The sequence below is a fragment of the Heterodontus francisci genome, chromosome 48 (assembly GCF_036365525.1).
Source record: "Heterodontus francisci isolate sHetFra1 chromosome 48, sHetFra1.hap1, whole genome shotgun sequence".
In the NCBI taxonomy this organism is placed as follows: domain Eukaryota; kingdom Metazoa; phylum Chordata; class Chondrichthyes; order Heterodontiformes; family Heterodontidae; genus Heterodontus; species Heterodontus francisci.
The window spans coordinates 1,714,085-1,731,212 of NC_090418.1; the positions used below are offsets into that span (position 1 = coordinate 1,714,085).

General features: G+C 51.7%; 1 protein-coding gene across 1 annotated transcript in view; it reads left to right on the forward strand.

Annotated features, from left to right (window-relative positions):
- The first annotated feature begins 13,570 nt into the window (after positions 1-13,570).
- LOC137357323 (ephrin-B2a-like) overlaps positions 13,571-17,128 on the forward strand; it is a 69,535-nt gene continuing 65,977 nt past the window's right edge. The window contains exons 1-2 of the mRNA XM_068023576.1: positions 13,571-13,753; positions 16,205-16,346. Coding sequence (XP_067879677.1) covers positions 13,571-13,753; positions 16,205-16,346 — 325 coding nt within the window. The remainder of the gene's footprint in view (positions 13,754-16,204; positions 16,347-17,128) is intronic.

Below are 17,128 nucleotides of genomic sequence, written 5' to 3' on the forward strand. Positions count from 1 at the left end.
ATTTAATTATCCATCTCTGCCACTCCGCGAATGGGAAGGTTAGCTGGATGGCTGCAATGATTTTCTCGGAGCTGGGAGATATCCTCGATAAACCGGCCCTCTTCCCGCATGTTTCATCTTCCCCAACATCATTTGCACAAAGTCCGCTTTTTCTGTCCTCCCATCTGGTCATGTGACCTACTTCCCGGATCTTTCATTTCTCCTTTCCTGTTGGAATTCTGCCCGGAATTGTCGATCCAGTCACCTTGAGTCTTTAGGGATGTTGGGTGGGGAGGGGGATTGGCAGGGGAATGGGGAAAGAAAGAACTTCATTTCTGTAGCCTCAGGACATCCCCAAACACTTGACAGCCAATGATGTGTGATGTGCTGTAATGTGGGAGAGCTGGAAGTCCCATAACGTTACAAGGAATGAGGAGGCCATTCAGCCCCTCTTAATTACATCCAGCACAAAAACAGGCCATTTGGCCCATTTGCTCCGTGCTGGTGTTTCTGCTCCCCACGAGCCTCCTCCCACCCCCTCTCCATCTCCCCCTATCACCATATCCTTCTATTCCTTTCTCCCTCATGTGTTTATCCAGCTTCCCCTTAAATGTATCGACACTATTCACCTCAACCACTCCCTGTGATAGTGAGTTCCACATTCTCACCACTCTCTGGGGAAAGAATTCTCCGGAATTCCCTATTGGATTTATTAGTGACTGTTTTATATTGATGACCCCTTCGTTCATCCAGGCAACAGAATCCAATTAGTTCCTGAATGATGCCTGGGTTTTTACTGTCAATATTTTACTCGCAGTCTCATTTCACCACTCGGCTCCATCACTCTCAGTTCCAGAACTTATTTCTGAAACCTGTTTTCATTTACATTTACAAGTTTAAACCAGTGTCCACAGTTAAATTTTAAGTTTGTTCTGAATTTAGTATTTCCATCACCATCACTGGATACAATCAACTCTCAGCTGCTTCCTCCTCAGGTTGAAAATGTCAAGACTCTCCAGACTAATGCTGATAGAGAGTGTGGGGTAAAGAGAGAGGGACACTGGAAGGCATTTACTCAGGGAATGAGTGGGAACGTTCAGCATGCTGGGAGATGGGTTACAGCGTGACTGAAGGTGCAGCAGGCTTAGAGAGAGTGAGATGATCGAGTGACTGAGGGAATGTGCAGAATGGAGGAAAGCGAGAGGGACTGAGAGACAGAGATGCTCTGTCATTGCAGCCAGGGAGTGTGGATGAGTTAAACTGAGACTCCTTTTCCCTCTGCAGCTCAGGGGGCTAACCCATTTGAAACTGCAACCCAGTCATCTCTGCCAGTTCAATATACACTGGATAAACACATGCTGGGAATCAGTGTGAATGGTTCAATCAGTCCCGTGTCACTAACTCAGTGCAGGTATTCTGGTGGTATCAGAAAGAGTCCCTGTGGGCCAGGATGCCTCATTTACTTGGAGTCCCTCTGGTAGTTCTCGAACAGGCACTGGAGCATGTGCAATAGTCAAGAGGAAATACTGCTAATCATCAGAGCTAATTATAAATTGCAATCCCAGTAATGATGCATTAATTAGAATTTGCATCTGCACTGACCCTAAGACACCTTGTAATTAAATTTCTTTCATAAGGCATTGATGCGTTGCTCTTAAAAATACCCAGCTCTTTGCATCATCTGATCAAAGGTTAATTGAATTCCCGTTGAGAGGTACGAATCAAGAGGTGGAGTGGACACGACTCTCAGCTCAGACCTTTGCCCATTGTGTCCCACCTGGGAGTCTGAGAGCTGGGAGTGAAGCATTACTGAGAGGACCAGAGCTTCCTGACAACATCCTCAGCACAGATTTGTCAGGCCAGGAATTGGGGGAGGTGAGGGAACAGTTTTCAGGTGGGCTTTGCAGCTTGTGACGAACTCTTAATCTGGCCCAAGTACCAGGCAACGTAGTAGTGGAATGCTAGTCATCATGTTCCCACACTCCAAACCACTAGTCCCGAAGACACTGACTCTCACTGGGGTACAGTTCCACACACACTGACTCTCTCTGGGATACAGTTCCACACGCACTGACTCTCACTGGGGTACAGTTCCACACACACTGACTCACATTGGGGGACAGTTCCACACACACTGACTCACATTGGGGGACAGTTCCACACGCACTGACTCTCACTGGGGTACAGTTCCACACACACTGACTCTCACTGGGGTACAGTTCCACACACACTGACTCTCACTGGGGTACAGTTCCACACACACTGACTCTCTCTGGGATACAGTTCCACACGCACTGACTCTCACTGGGGTACAGTTCCACACACACTGACTCTCTCTGGGATACAGTTCCACACGCACTGACTCTCACTGGGGTACAGTTCCACACACACTGACTCTCACTGGGGTACAGTTCCACACACACTGACTCTCACTGGGGTACGGTTCCACACACACTGACTCTCACTGGGGTACAGTTCCACACACACTGACTCTCACTGGGGTACAGTTCCACACACACTGACTCTCTCTGGGATACAGTTCCACACGCACTGACTCTCACTGGGGTACAGTTCCACACACACTGACTCTCACTGGGGTACAGTTCCACACACACTGACTCTCACTGGGGTACGGTTCCACACACACTGACTCTCACTGGGGTACAGTTCCACACACACTGACTCTCACTGGGGTACGGTTCCACACACACTGACTCTCACTGGGGTACAGTTCCACACACACTGACTCTCACTGGGGTACAGTTCCACACACACTGACTCACATTGGGGGACAGTTCCACACACACTGACTCACATTGGGGGACAGTTCCACACGCACTGACTCTCACTGGGGTACAGTTCCCCACACACTGACTCTCACTGGGGTACAGTTCCACACACACTGACTCACATTGGGGGACAGTTCCACACACACTGACTCACATTGGGGGACAGTTCCACACGCACTGACTCTCACTGGGGTACAGTTCCACACACACTGACTCTCACTGGGGTACAGTTCCACACACACTGACTCTCACTGGGGTACAGTCCCACACACACTGACTCTCACTGGGGTACAGTTCCACACACACTGACTCTCTCTGGGATACAGTTCCACACGCACTGACTCTCACTGGGGTACAGTTCCACACACACTGACTCTCTCTGGGATACAGTTCCACACGCACTGACTCTCACTGGGGTACAGTTCCACACACACTGACTCTCACTGGGGTACGGTTCCACACACACTGACTCTCACTGGGGTACAGTTCCACACACACTGACTCTCACTGGGGTACAGTTCCACACACACTGACTCACATTGGGGGACAGTTCCACACACACTGACTCACATTGGGGGACAGTTCCACACGCACTGACTCTCACTGGGGTACAGTTCCACACACACTGACTCTCACTGGGGTACAGTTCCACACACACTGACTCTCACTGGGGTACAGTCCCACACACACTGACTCTCACTGGGGTACAGTTCCACACACACTGACTCTCTCTGGGATACAGTTCCACACGCACTGACTCTCACTGGGGTACAGTTCCACACGCACTGACTCTCACTGGGGTACAGTTCCACACACACTGACTCTCACTGGGGTACAGTTCCACACGCACTGACTCTCACTGGGGTACAGTTCCACACACACTGACTCTCACTGGGGTACAGTCCCACACACACTGACTCTCTCTGGGATACAGTTCCACACGCACTGACTCTCACTGGTGTACAGTTCCACACACACTGACTCTCACTGGGGTACAGTTCCACACGCACTGACTCTCACTGGGGTACAGTTCCACACACACTGACTCTCACTGGTGTACAGTTCCACACACACTGACTCTCACTGGGGTACAGTTCCACACACACTGACTCTCACTGGGATACAGTTCCACACACACTGACTCTCACTGGGGTACAGTTCCACACACACTGACTCTCACTGGGGTACAGTCCCACACACACTGACTCTCACTGGGGTACAGTTCCACACACACTGACTCTCTCTGGGATACAGTTCCACACGCACTGACTCTCACTCGGGTACAGTCCCACACACACTGACTCTCTCTGGGATACAGTTCCACACGCACTGACTCTCACTGGTGTACAGTTCCACACACACTGACTCTCACTGGGGTACAGTTCCACACGCACTGACTCTCACTGGGGTACAGTTCCACACGCACTGACTCTCACTGGGGTACAGTTCCACACACACTGACTCTCACTGGTGTACAGTTCCACACACACTGACTCTCACTGGGGTACAGTTCCACACACACTGACTCTCACTGGGATACAGTTCCACACACACTGACTCTCACTGGGGTACAGTTCCACACACACTGACTCTCACTGGGGTACAGTCCCACACACACTGACTCTCACTGGGGTACAGTTCCACACACACTGACTCTCTCTGGGATACAGTTCCACACGCACTGACTCTCACTGGGGTACAGTTCCACACACACTGACTCTCACTGGGGTACAGTTCCACACACACTGACTCTCACTGGGATACAGTTCCACACACACTGACTCTCACTGGGGTACAGTTCCACACACACTGACTCTCACTGGGGTACAGTTCCACACACACTGACTCTCTCTGGGATACAGTTCCACACGCACTGACGCTCACTGGTGTACAGTTCCACACACACTGACTCTCACTGGGGTACAGTTCCACACGCACTGACTCTCACTGGGGTACAGTTCCACACGCACTGACTCTCACTGGGGTACAGTTCCACACGCACTGACTCTCACTGGTGTACAGTTCCACACACACTGACTCTCACTGGGGTACAGTTCCACACACACTGACTCTCACTGGGGTACAGTTCCACACACACAGACTCTCACTGGGGTACAGTTCCCCACACACTGACTCTCACTGGTGTACAGTTCCACACACACTGACTCTCACTGGGGTACAGTTCCACACGCACTGACTCTCACTGGGGTACAGTTCCACACACACTGACTCTCACTGGGGTACAGTTCCACACGCACTGACTCTCACTGGGGTACAGTCCCACACACAGACTCTCACTGGGGTACAGTCCCACACACACTGACTCTCACTGGGGTACAGTTCCACACACACTGACTCTCACTGGGGTACAGTTCCACACACACTGACTCTCACTGGGGTACAGTCCCACACACAGACTCTCACTGGGGTACAGTCCCACACACACTGACTCTCACTGGGGTACAGTTCCACACACACTGACTCTTACTGGGGTACAGTTCCACACGCACTGACTCTCACTGGTGTACAGTTCCACACGCACTGACTCTCACTGGGGTACAGTTCCACACGCACTGACTCTCACTGGGGTACAGTTCCACACACACTGACTCTCACTGGGGTACAGTTCCACACGCACTGACTCTCACTGGTGTACAGTTCCACACACACAGACTCTCACTGGGGTACAGTCCCACACACACTGACTCTCACTGGGGTACAGTTCCACACGCACTGACTCTCACTGGTGTACAGTTCCACACGCACTGACTCTCACTGGGGTACAGTTCCACACACACTGACTCTCACTGGGGTACAGTTCCACACACACTGACTCTCACTGGGGTACAGTTCCACACGCACTGACTCTCACTGGGGTACAGTTCCCCACACACTGACTCTCACTGGGATACAGTTCCACACACACTGACTCTCACTGGGATACAGTTCCACACACACTGACTCTCACTGGGGTACAGTTCCCCACACACTGACTCTCACTGGGGTACAGTTCCACACACACTGACTCTCACTGGGGTACAGTTCCACACACACTGACTCTCACTGGGATACAGTTCCACACACACTGACTCTCACCGGGGTACGGGTTCCACACACACTGACTGTCACCGGGGTACTGTTCCACACACATTGACTCTCACTGGGGTACAGTTCCACACGCACTGACTCTCACTGGGGTACAGTTCCACACACACTGACTCTCACTGGGGTACAGTTCCACACGCACTGACTCTCACTGGGGTACAGTTCCACACGCACTGACTCTCACTGGGGTACAGTTCCACACGCACTGACTCTCACTGGGGTACAGTTCCACACGCACTGACTCTCACTGGAGTACAGTTCCACACACACTGACACACACTGGGGTACAGTTCCACACACACTGACTCTCACTGGGGTACAGTTCCCCACACACTGACTCACATTGGGGGACAGTTCCACACACACTGACTCTCACTGGAGTACAGTTCCACACACACTGACTCTCACTGGGGGACAGTTCCACACACACTGACTCACATTGGGGGACAGTTCCACACACACTGACTCTCACTGGAGTACAGTTCCACACACACTGACTCTCACGAGGGTACAGTTCCACACACACTGACTCTCACTGGGGTACAGTTCCACACACACTGACTCTCACTGGGGTACAGTTCCACACACACACTGACTCTCAGTGGGGTACAGTTCCACGCACACTGACTCTCACTAGGTTACAGTTCCACACACACTGACTCTCACTGGAGTACAGTTCCACACACACTGACTCTCACTGGGGTACAGTTCCACACGCACTGACTCTCACTGGGGGACAGTTCCACACGCACTGACTCTCACTGGGGGACAGTTCCACACACAATGACTCTCACTGGGGGACAGTTCCACACGCACTGACTCTCACTGGGGTACAGTTCCACACACACTGACTCTCACTGGGGTACAGTTCCACACACACTGACTCTCACTGGGGTACAGTTCCACACGCACTGACTCTCACTGGGGTACAGTTCCACACGCACTGACTCTCACTGGGGTACAGTTCCACACGCACTGACTCTCACTGGGGTACAGTTCCACACGCACTGACTCTCATTGGGGTACAGTTACACATGCACTGACTCTCACTGGGGTACAGTTCCACACACTGACTCTCACTGGGGTACAGTTCCACACACACTGACTCTCACTGGGATACAGTCCCACACACACTGACTCTCACTGGGGTACAGTCCCACACACTGACTCTCACTGGGGGGCAGTTCCACACACACTGACTCTCACTGGGGTACAGTTCCACACGCACTGACTCTCACTGGGGTACAGTTCCACACACTGACTCTCACTGGGGTACAGTTCCACACACACTGACTCTCACTGGGGTACAGTTCCACACACACTGACTCTCACTGGGGTACAGTTCCACACGCACTGACTCTCACTGGGGGGCAGTTCCACACACACTGACTCTCACTGGGGTACAGTTCCACACACACTGACTCTCACTGGGGTACAGTTCCACACACACTGACTCTCACTGGGGTACAGTTCCACACACACTGACTCTCACTGGGGTACAGTTCCACACACACTGACTCACATTGGGGGACAGTTCCACACACACTGACTCTCACTGGGGTACAGTTCCACACACACTGACTCTCACTGGGGTACAGTTCCACACACACTGACTCTCACTGGGGTATGGGTCTCACACACACTGACTCTCACTGGGGTACAGTTCCCACACACACTGACTCTCACTGCAGCACAGTTCCACACACACTGACTCTCACTGGGGTACAGTTCCACACACACTGACTCTCACTGGGGTACAGTTCCACACACACTGACTCTCACTGGGGTATGGGTCTCACACACACAGACTCTCACTGGGGTACAGTTCCACACACACTGACTCTCACTGGGATACAGTTCCACACGCACTGACTCTCACTGGGGTACAGTTCCACACGCACTGACTCTCACTGGGGTACAGTTCCACACGCACTGACTCTCACTGGGGTACAGTTCCACACGCACTGACTCTCACTGGAGTACAGTTCCACACACACTGACTCACACTGGGGGACAGTTCCACACACACTGACACACACTGGGGTACAGTTCCACACACACTGACTCACACTGGGGGACAGTTCCACACACACTGACTCTCACTGGGGTACAGTTCCACACACACTGTCTGTCACTGGAGTACAGTTCCACACACACTGACTCACATTGGGGGACAGTTCCACACACACTGACTCTCACTGGAGTACAGTTCCACACACACTGACTCTCACTGGAGTACAGTTCCACACACACTGACTCTCACGAGGGTACAGTTCCACACACACTGACTCTCACGAGGGTACAGTTCCACACACACTGACTCTCACTGGGGTACAGTTCCACACACACTGTCTGTCACTGGAGTACAGTTCCACACACACTGACTCACATTGGGGGACAGTTCCACACACACTGACTCTCACTGGAGTACAGTTCCACACACACTGACTCTCACTGGAGTACAGTTCCACACACACTGACTCTCACTGGGGTACAGTTCCACACACACTGACTCTCACTGGGGTACAGTTCCACACACACTGACTCTCACTGGGGTACAGTTCCACACACACTGACTCTCACTGGGGTACAGTTCCACACACACACTGACTCTCAGTGGGGTACAGTTCCACGCACACTGACTCTCACTAGGTTACAGTTCCACATACACTGACTCTCACTGGGGTACAGTTCCACACACACTGACTCTCACTGGGATACAGTTCCACACACACTGACTCTCACTGGGGTACAGTTCCACACACACAGACTCTCACTGGGGTACAGTTCCACACACACTGACTCTCACTGGGGGACAGTTCCACACACACTGACTCTCACTGGGGTACAGTTCCCCACACACTGACTCTCACTGGGGTACAGGTTCCACACACACTGACTCTCACTGGGATACAGTTCCACACACACTGACTCTCACTGGGGTACAGTTCCACACACACTGACTCTCACTGGGATACAGTTCCACACACACAGACTCTCACTGGGATACAGTTCCACACACACTGACTCACATTGGGGTACAGTTCCACACGCACTGACTCTCACTGGGATACAGTTCCACACACACTGACTCTCACTGGGGTACAGTTCCACACACACTGACTCTCACTGGGATACAGTTCCACACACACAGACTCTCACTGGGATACAGTTCCACACACACTGACTCTCACTGGGGTACAGTTCCACACACACAGACTCTCACTGGGGTACAGTTCCACACACACTGATTCTCACTGGGATACGGGTTCCACACACACTGACTCTCACTGGGGGGCAGTTCCACACACACAGACTCTCACTGGGGTACAGTTCCACACACACTGACTCTCACTGGGATACAGTTTCACACACACTGACTCTCACTGGGGGGCAGTTCCACACACACAGACTCTCACTGGGGGACAGTTCCACACACACTGACTCTCACTGGGGTGCAGTTCCACACACACTGACTCTCTCTGGGATACAGTTTCACACACACTGACTCTCACTGGGGTACAGTTCCACACACACTGACTCTCACTGGGGTACAGTTCCACACACACTGACTCTCACTGGGATGCAGTTCCACACACACAGACTCTCACTGGGGGACAGTTCCACACACACTGACTCTCACTGGGGTGCAGTTCCACACACACTGTCTCTCTCTGGGATACAGTTTCACACACACTGACTCTCACTGGGGTACAGTTCCACACACACTGACTCTCACTGGGGTACAGTTCCACACACACTGACTCTCACTGGGGTACAGTTCCACACACACTGACTCTCACTGGGGTACAGTTCCACACACACTGACTGTCACTGGGGTACAGTTCCACACACACTGACTGTCACTGGGGTACAGTTCCACACACACTGACTCTCACTGGGGTACAGTTCCACACACACTGACTCTCACTGGGGGACAGTTCCACACACACTGACTCTCACTGGGGTACAGTTCCACACACTGACTCTCACTGGGGTACAGTTCCACACACACTGACTCTCACTGGGGTACAGTTCCACACACACTGACTCTCACTGGGGTACAGTTCCACACACACTGACTCTCACTGGGGGACAGTTCCACACACACTGACTGTCACTGGGGTACAGTTCCACACACACTGACTCTCACTGGGGGACAGTTCCACACACACTGACTCTCACTGGGGTACAGTTCCACACACACTGACTCTCACTGGGGTACAGTTCCACACACTGACTCTCACTGGGGTACAGTTCCACACACACTGACTCTCACTGGGGTACAGTTCCACACACACTGACTCTCACTGGGGTACAGTTCCACACACACTGACTCTCACTGGGGGACAGTTCCACACGCACTGACTCTCACTGGGGGACAGTTCCACACACACTGACTCTCACTGGGGTACAGTTCCACACACACTGACTCTCACTGGGATACAGTTCCACACACACTGACTCTCACTGGGGTACAGTTCCACACACACTGACTCTCACTGGGGGACAGTTCCACACACACTGACTCTCACTGGGGGACAGTTCCACACACACTGACTCTCACTGGGGGACAGTTCCCCACACACTGACTCTCACTGGGGTACAGTTCCACACACACTGACTCTCACTGGGGGACAGTTCCACACACACTGACTCTCACTGGGGGACAGTTCCACACACACTGACTCTCACTGGGGTACAGTTCCACACACACTGACTCTCACTGGGATACAGTTCCACACACACTGACTCTCACTGGGGGACAGTTCCCCACACACTGACTCTCACTGGGGGACAGTTCCCCACACACTGACTCTCACTGGGGGACAGTTCCCCACACACTGACTCTCACTGGGGGACAGTTCCCCACACACTGACTCTCACTGGGGTACAGTTCCACACACACTGACTCTCACTGGGGGACAGTTCCACACACACTGACTCTCACTGGGATACAGTTCCACACACACTGACTCTCACTGGGGTACAGTTCCACACACACTGTCTCTCACTGGGGTACAGTTCCACACGCACTGACTCACATTGGGGGACAGTTCCACACGCACTGACTCTCACTGGGGGACAGTTCCACACGCACTGACTCTCACTGGGGTAATAGTTTGAGATGTGAACCTTCTGGTTTGTGGATGCTAATGTAGACAGTGAGTATCAGTTTGTGGTTTTGTCCTTGCTGCCAAGTCTGTTGTTGAAATAAAGGAACTGCGATGAATGCACATGCTATAATCAGCAGTATTGCAAACAAGACAAATCAGGGACGTGAGGCAGTATCGAGGGTACAGCTGAGAGATGAGCCATGTTGTGATGGAGAGACAGGGACTGGAGGCTGGGAAACCTGGGTCGGACTGTGTCTGAAGTCGGACACTGTGATATTCCACTTCACCAAAGAAAGTCTTGCATTTCTATAGCACCTTTCACACCCCAGACCCTCCCAGAGTGCTTCACAGCCAATGAAATACTTTTTCTTGAAGTGTAGAAGCTATTGTAATATAGGAAATACAGGGGCCCAGTTGAGCACAGTAAGATCCCACAAACAATGTCCTAATGGCCAGATAATACCTCAGTACTGACCCTCCCACAGTGCAGCACTCCCTCAGTACTGACCCTGCGACAGTGCAGCACTCCCTCAGTACTGACCCTCGGACAGTGCAGCACTCCCTCAGTACTGATCCTCTGACAGTGCAGCACTCCCTCAGTACTGACCCTCCCACAGTGCAGCGCTCCCTCAGTACTGACCCTCCGACAGTGCAGCACTCCCTCAGTACTGACCCTCCCACAGTGCAGCACTCCCTCAGTACTGACCCTGCGACAGTGCAGCACTCCCTCAGTACTGACCCTCGGACAGTGCAGCACTCCCTCAGTACTGATCCTCTGACAGTGCAGCACTCCCTCAGTACTGACCCTCCCACAGTGCAGCGCTCCCTCAGTACTGACCCTCCGACAGTGCAGCATTCCTTCAGTACTGACCCTCTGACAGTGCAGCACTCCCTCAGTACTGACCCTCCCACAGTGCAGCACTCCCTCAGTACTGACCCTCGGACAGTGCAGCACTCCCTCAGTACTGACCCTCCGACAGTGCAGCACTCCCTCAGTACTGACCCTGCGACAGTGCAGCACTCCCTCAGTACTGACCCTCGGACAGTGCAGCACTCCCTCAGTACTGACCCTCCCACAGTGCAGCACTCCCTCAGTACTGACCCTCGGACAGTGCAGCACTCCCTCAGTACTGACCCTCCGACAGTGCAGCACTCCCTCAGTACTGACCCTCCGACAGTGCAGCACTCCCTCAGTACTGATCCTCGGACAGTGCGGCACTCCCTCAGTACTGATCCTCGGACAGTGCGGCACTGCCTCAGAATGCAGTAGTCTGTTGGCCTGCAATCTGAAAGGTAATTGAGAAATAGTGGACTGTAATGTGGGCCTGATGCAGATTGAAAGTGACAGTCTCTCCCAGACCATATCAGATCAGTTCTGTCAGGTGCTGCTCCACCGAGTAGTTTATTGTCATTGGAGCTAATTTGTTTTGTGTTATTTCTTCCTGCAAGTTGGGAGCTGATTCTGATAAATGTATAAAAATACTGAGCTAGTCGCTGTGGGAGAAATATTTCAATTTCTGTCTGAAGAAGCTGTGCGAGGAGGGAGGTGCAGAGTGAGGGAGAGAGGGAGAAGTTAACCGCTTTCAGTGCTTTCCTTTATTAATGCGGGCAATCTCGGAATCAGGGAAACAGGCGAATGGGTTACCGAGCCTGCTCGCTCTCCGGTTGCTGCCAATACAGACACTGGGGATGGGTTTGTTGGGCAAGAGGGTGCAGCAGAGGGGTTAGAAGTGGCAGGTGGACAAGACTATTTACCAGAACTGTGTTATAACCATCAGGAGGTGCTGAACAAGCTGGGGCTCTTTTCCCTGGAAAAGAGGCAGCTGAGGGGGTGACCTGATAGAGGTTTTAAAATGAGGAAGGGGTTCGAGAGGGTAGACACAGAGAAGATTTTCCACTTGTCGGGGGGAGACCAGAACTCGGGGCCTTAAATATAAAACAGTCACTAATAAATCCAATGGGGAATTCAGGGGAATTCTTTCCCCAGAGAGTGATGAGAATGTGGAACTCGCTATCACAGGGAGTGGTTGAGGTGAATAATATCGATGTATTTAAGGGGAAGCTTGATAAACACATGAGGGAGAAAGGAATAGAAGGATATGGTGATAGGGTGAGATGGAGAGGGTGGGAGGAGGCTGCTGTGGAGCATCAACACCAGCACGGAGCAGATGGGCCGAATGGCCTGTTTCTGTGCTGTACATTTGATGTAATTCGACGTGATGTGCCCACCTGTGGCCTTACTCCCGGCTGCCTCTCCATTCGATAGGCCTCACTGTGCATCACTTGTATTTGCAGCACCACCTGATCTTGTGAATAACTCCCTCTTGCCTCCACAATCTGTAAATGAAGATACAAATTGGTGGATGTCAAATACATTTTGCCTGGAGTTAGCCGTGAGGTCAGAGGTTAAATCACCCTGGAGGCCTGAGGCCCTCGTGTGGATGAAACCAGTGGAGTTCCTGCTGCTTGTTTCTGGGACTCAGTCACGCGTGTAGGGTCTGACTGGTCCAGGAGCTGACAGACAGTACATGACAGAGCAGAAAACCAGGGGGCATGTCTGAGGGAGCCATTTCGCAAAACATGTTTGAGAATAAATCTTCTCTTATTGTGTCTTCCAATATCAGCAAGGTCACATTTACTGTCCATCCTCTACTGGCCATGAGCAAATATTCTTTCCAACTGAATGCATTGCTAGGTCAGGGCAGAGGATCTTCACATTCAACTACAGAGGGTGGGACTGGAGTCACGTGTAGGCCTGGCTATGTAAGGATGACCTGTACCTTTCCCTGAAGTCCACACATCAGCCGCGTGGGTTTTTAACAACACTCCCGACATTTCACAATCGAATAATTGGATTTCAGAGCAGTCACCCATCTTGTCCCTGTTTCCTTCATCTCTGTCTGTCTCTCACACACTCTGTCTCTCTCTCTCACACACTCTGTCTCTCTCTCTCACACACTCTGTCTCTCTCTCACACACACTCTGTCTCTCTCTCACACACACTCTGTCTCTCTCACACACACTCTGTCTCTCTCTCACACACTCTGTCTCTCTCTCTCACACACTCTGTCTCTCTCTCTCACACACTCTGTCTCTCTCTCACACACACTCTGTCTCTCTCTCACACACACTCTGTCTCTCTCACACACACTCTGTCTCTCTCTCACACACTCTGTCTCTCTCTCTCACACACTCTGTCTCTCTCTCTCACACACTCTGTCTCTTTCTCTCACACTCTGTCTCTTTCTCTCACACTCTGTCTCTTTCTCTCACACTCTGTCTCTCTCTCTCTCACACTCTGTCTCTCTCTCTCTCACACTCTGTCTCTCTCTCTCACACTCTGTCTCTCTCTCACACACTCTGTCTCTCTCTCACACACTCTGTCTCCCTGTCTATTGCTCTCTCTCTGTCTCTCTCTCACTCTCTCCCCCTCCATCTCCCCCTCTCTGTCTCCGTCTCCCCCTCTCTGTCTCTCTCCTTGTCTCTCTCTCCCTGTCTCTCCCCCTCTCCCTGTATCTCTGTCTATCTCTCTCTCTCTGTCTATCTCTCTCTCTCTGTCTATCTCTCTCTCTCCTTGTCTCTCTCTCACTCTCTCTCTCACTCTCTCTCCTCACCCCAATACTGGCCAATGTCTCTCTGCTAGTCATTCACCTGTTTTCAGTTTTCTCACTTTAACGTGTTCACACTCTGAGTTATTGAGTCTATTGGTGTGTAGTGACAGTAGTTATAAAGCTGAATGTCGAGCTCCCTGTGTAACAATTCGGTCCCAGCACAGTGTGGAGACGAATGTAAATTAATCTGTTTGCTGGCACGGGTGGAATGTTGGCCAGAGGTCCAGGATTGTTTTCAAATAGTGAATGGGATCTTTAATATCACTTCAGGAGGGAGGTCAAAGCTTGGTTTAATGTTTCAGCTACAGAATCACCCCTCTTAGTGCAGCACTCCCTCAGTCCTGACCCTCGGACAGTGCAGCGCTCCCTCAGTCCTGACCCTCGGACAGTGCAGCGCTCCCTCAGTCCTGACCCTCGGACAGTGCAGCGCTCCCTCAGTCCTGACCCTCGGACAGTGCAGCGCTCCCTCAGTCCTGACCCTCGGACAGTGCGGCGCTCCCTCAGTACTGACCCTCGGACAGTGCGACGCTCCCTCAGTCCTGACCCTCCGACAGTGCGGCGCTCCCTCAGTCCTGACCCTCGGACAGTGCGGCGCTCCCTCAGTACTGACCCTCGGACAGTGCGGCGCTCCCTCAGTACTGACCCTCCGACAGTGCGGCGCTTCCTCAGTCCTGACCCTCCGACAGTGCGGCACTCCCTCAGTACTGACCCTCCGACGGCAATAAGAATCGCAGAATCCTACAACACTGAAGGAGGCCATTCGGCCCATCGTGTCTGTGCTGGTTCTTTGAAAGAGCTATTCAATCAGTCCCACTCCCCCCTGCTCTTTTTCCCCCACAGCCCTGTAATTTTTCCCCCTTCCACTATTTATCCAATTCCCTTTTGAAAGTTACTATTGAATCTGCTTCCACCGCCCTTTCAGGCAGCACGTTCCAGATCACAACAACTCACTGTGTAAAAACATTCTCCTCATCTCCCCCTCTGGGTCTTTTACTGATTATCTTCAATCTGTGTCCCTCTGGTTACCGAGCCTCCTGTCACTGGAAACACTTTCTCCTTATTTACTCCATCAAAACCCTTGATTTTGAACGCCTCGATTAAATCTCCCCTTAACCTTCTCTGCTCTAAGGAGAACAATCCCTGCTTCTCCAGTCTCTCCACATTAACTGAAGTCCCTCATCCCTGGGACCATAGGGATAGGATAATGCAGTGGGGATCTCAGCTTCCGAGTTTTTCCTTCTTTCAGTATGGAATTTCTGTTTGTTAATGAAGCTGGCATGTCAGACATGGCCGGGAGAGGAATGTTGTCCAGGGCACAGGGCCCATGTCCCAGAAACAAGCTCAATCCCAGCTCTCAAATTGTTTAAGGGGTTTGTAAAATAGACACAAAATCTGCAAGTGCCGCCATATTGAATATTCCTCGTAAGCCGTTGTTTCAAGCTGATAGGGTGAGAGGAAGGGGGTGGGAGGAGGCTCGTTTGGAGCAGAAAGACCAGCACGGAGCTGATGGGCTGAATGGCCTGTTTCTGTTGTGTAAAATTCTATATAAAAACTCTCGAGCTTTGGCAGGGAAGCTTTGAGCTTTGCCTCTTGAGCACTGCAGAGCAATGACTTCCCACTACCCCTAATGTTTGTTTCTTTCCTTTTGACAGCAACGTCCGAGGGGAATGAGGAAGGCCTGGAGAACCGGCACGGAGGAGCGTGCAACACCCGAAAGATGAAGGTCACCCTCAAGGTCGGACAAGGTATGTGTCTTTCAGAGTTGACAGGTGTTACATAGAGTGCACAGCACAGAAACAGGCCATTCAGCCCATCTGCTCCGTGCTGGTGTTTCTCCACACGAGCCACCTCCCACCCTCTCCATCTCACTCCATCACCATATCCTTCTATTCCTTTCTCCGTCATGTGTTTATCCAGCTTCACCTCAACCACTCCCTGTGATAGCGAGTTCCACATTCCCACCACTCTCTGGGGAAAGTAGTTTCTCCTGAATTCCCGATTGGATTTATTAGTGACTGTCTTATATTGATGGCCCCGAGTTCTGGTCTCCCCCCACAAATGGAAACATCTTCTCAACATTTACCCTCTCAAACTGCAAAAGCATGGAAGTTACATTAAACCCTTTATAATTCACTGGTTCGGCCTCTGCTGGAATATTCTGTCCAATTCTGGGCTCCGTACTTTAGGAAGGATTTCAGGGCCTTGGAGAGGGTGTGGAGGAGATTTACTGGAATGGTCCCGGGGATGAGAGACCTCAGTTAATGTGGAGAGACTATAGAAGCAGGGATTGTTCTCCTTCGAGCAGAGAAGGTTAAGGGGAGATTTAATCGAGGCGTTTAGAATCAAGAGTTTTGACAGAGTAAATAAGGAGAAAGTGTTTCCAGTGACAGGAGGCTCGGTAACCAGAGGGACACAGATTGAAGATAATCAGTAAAAGACCCAGAGGGGGAGATGAGGAGAATGTTTTTTACACAGTGAGTTGTTGTGATCTGGAACGCGCTGCCTGAAAGGGCGGTGGAAGCAGATT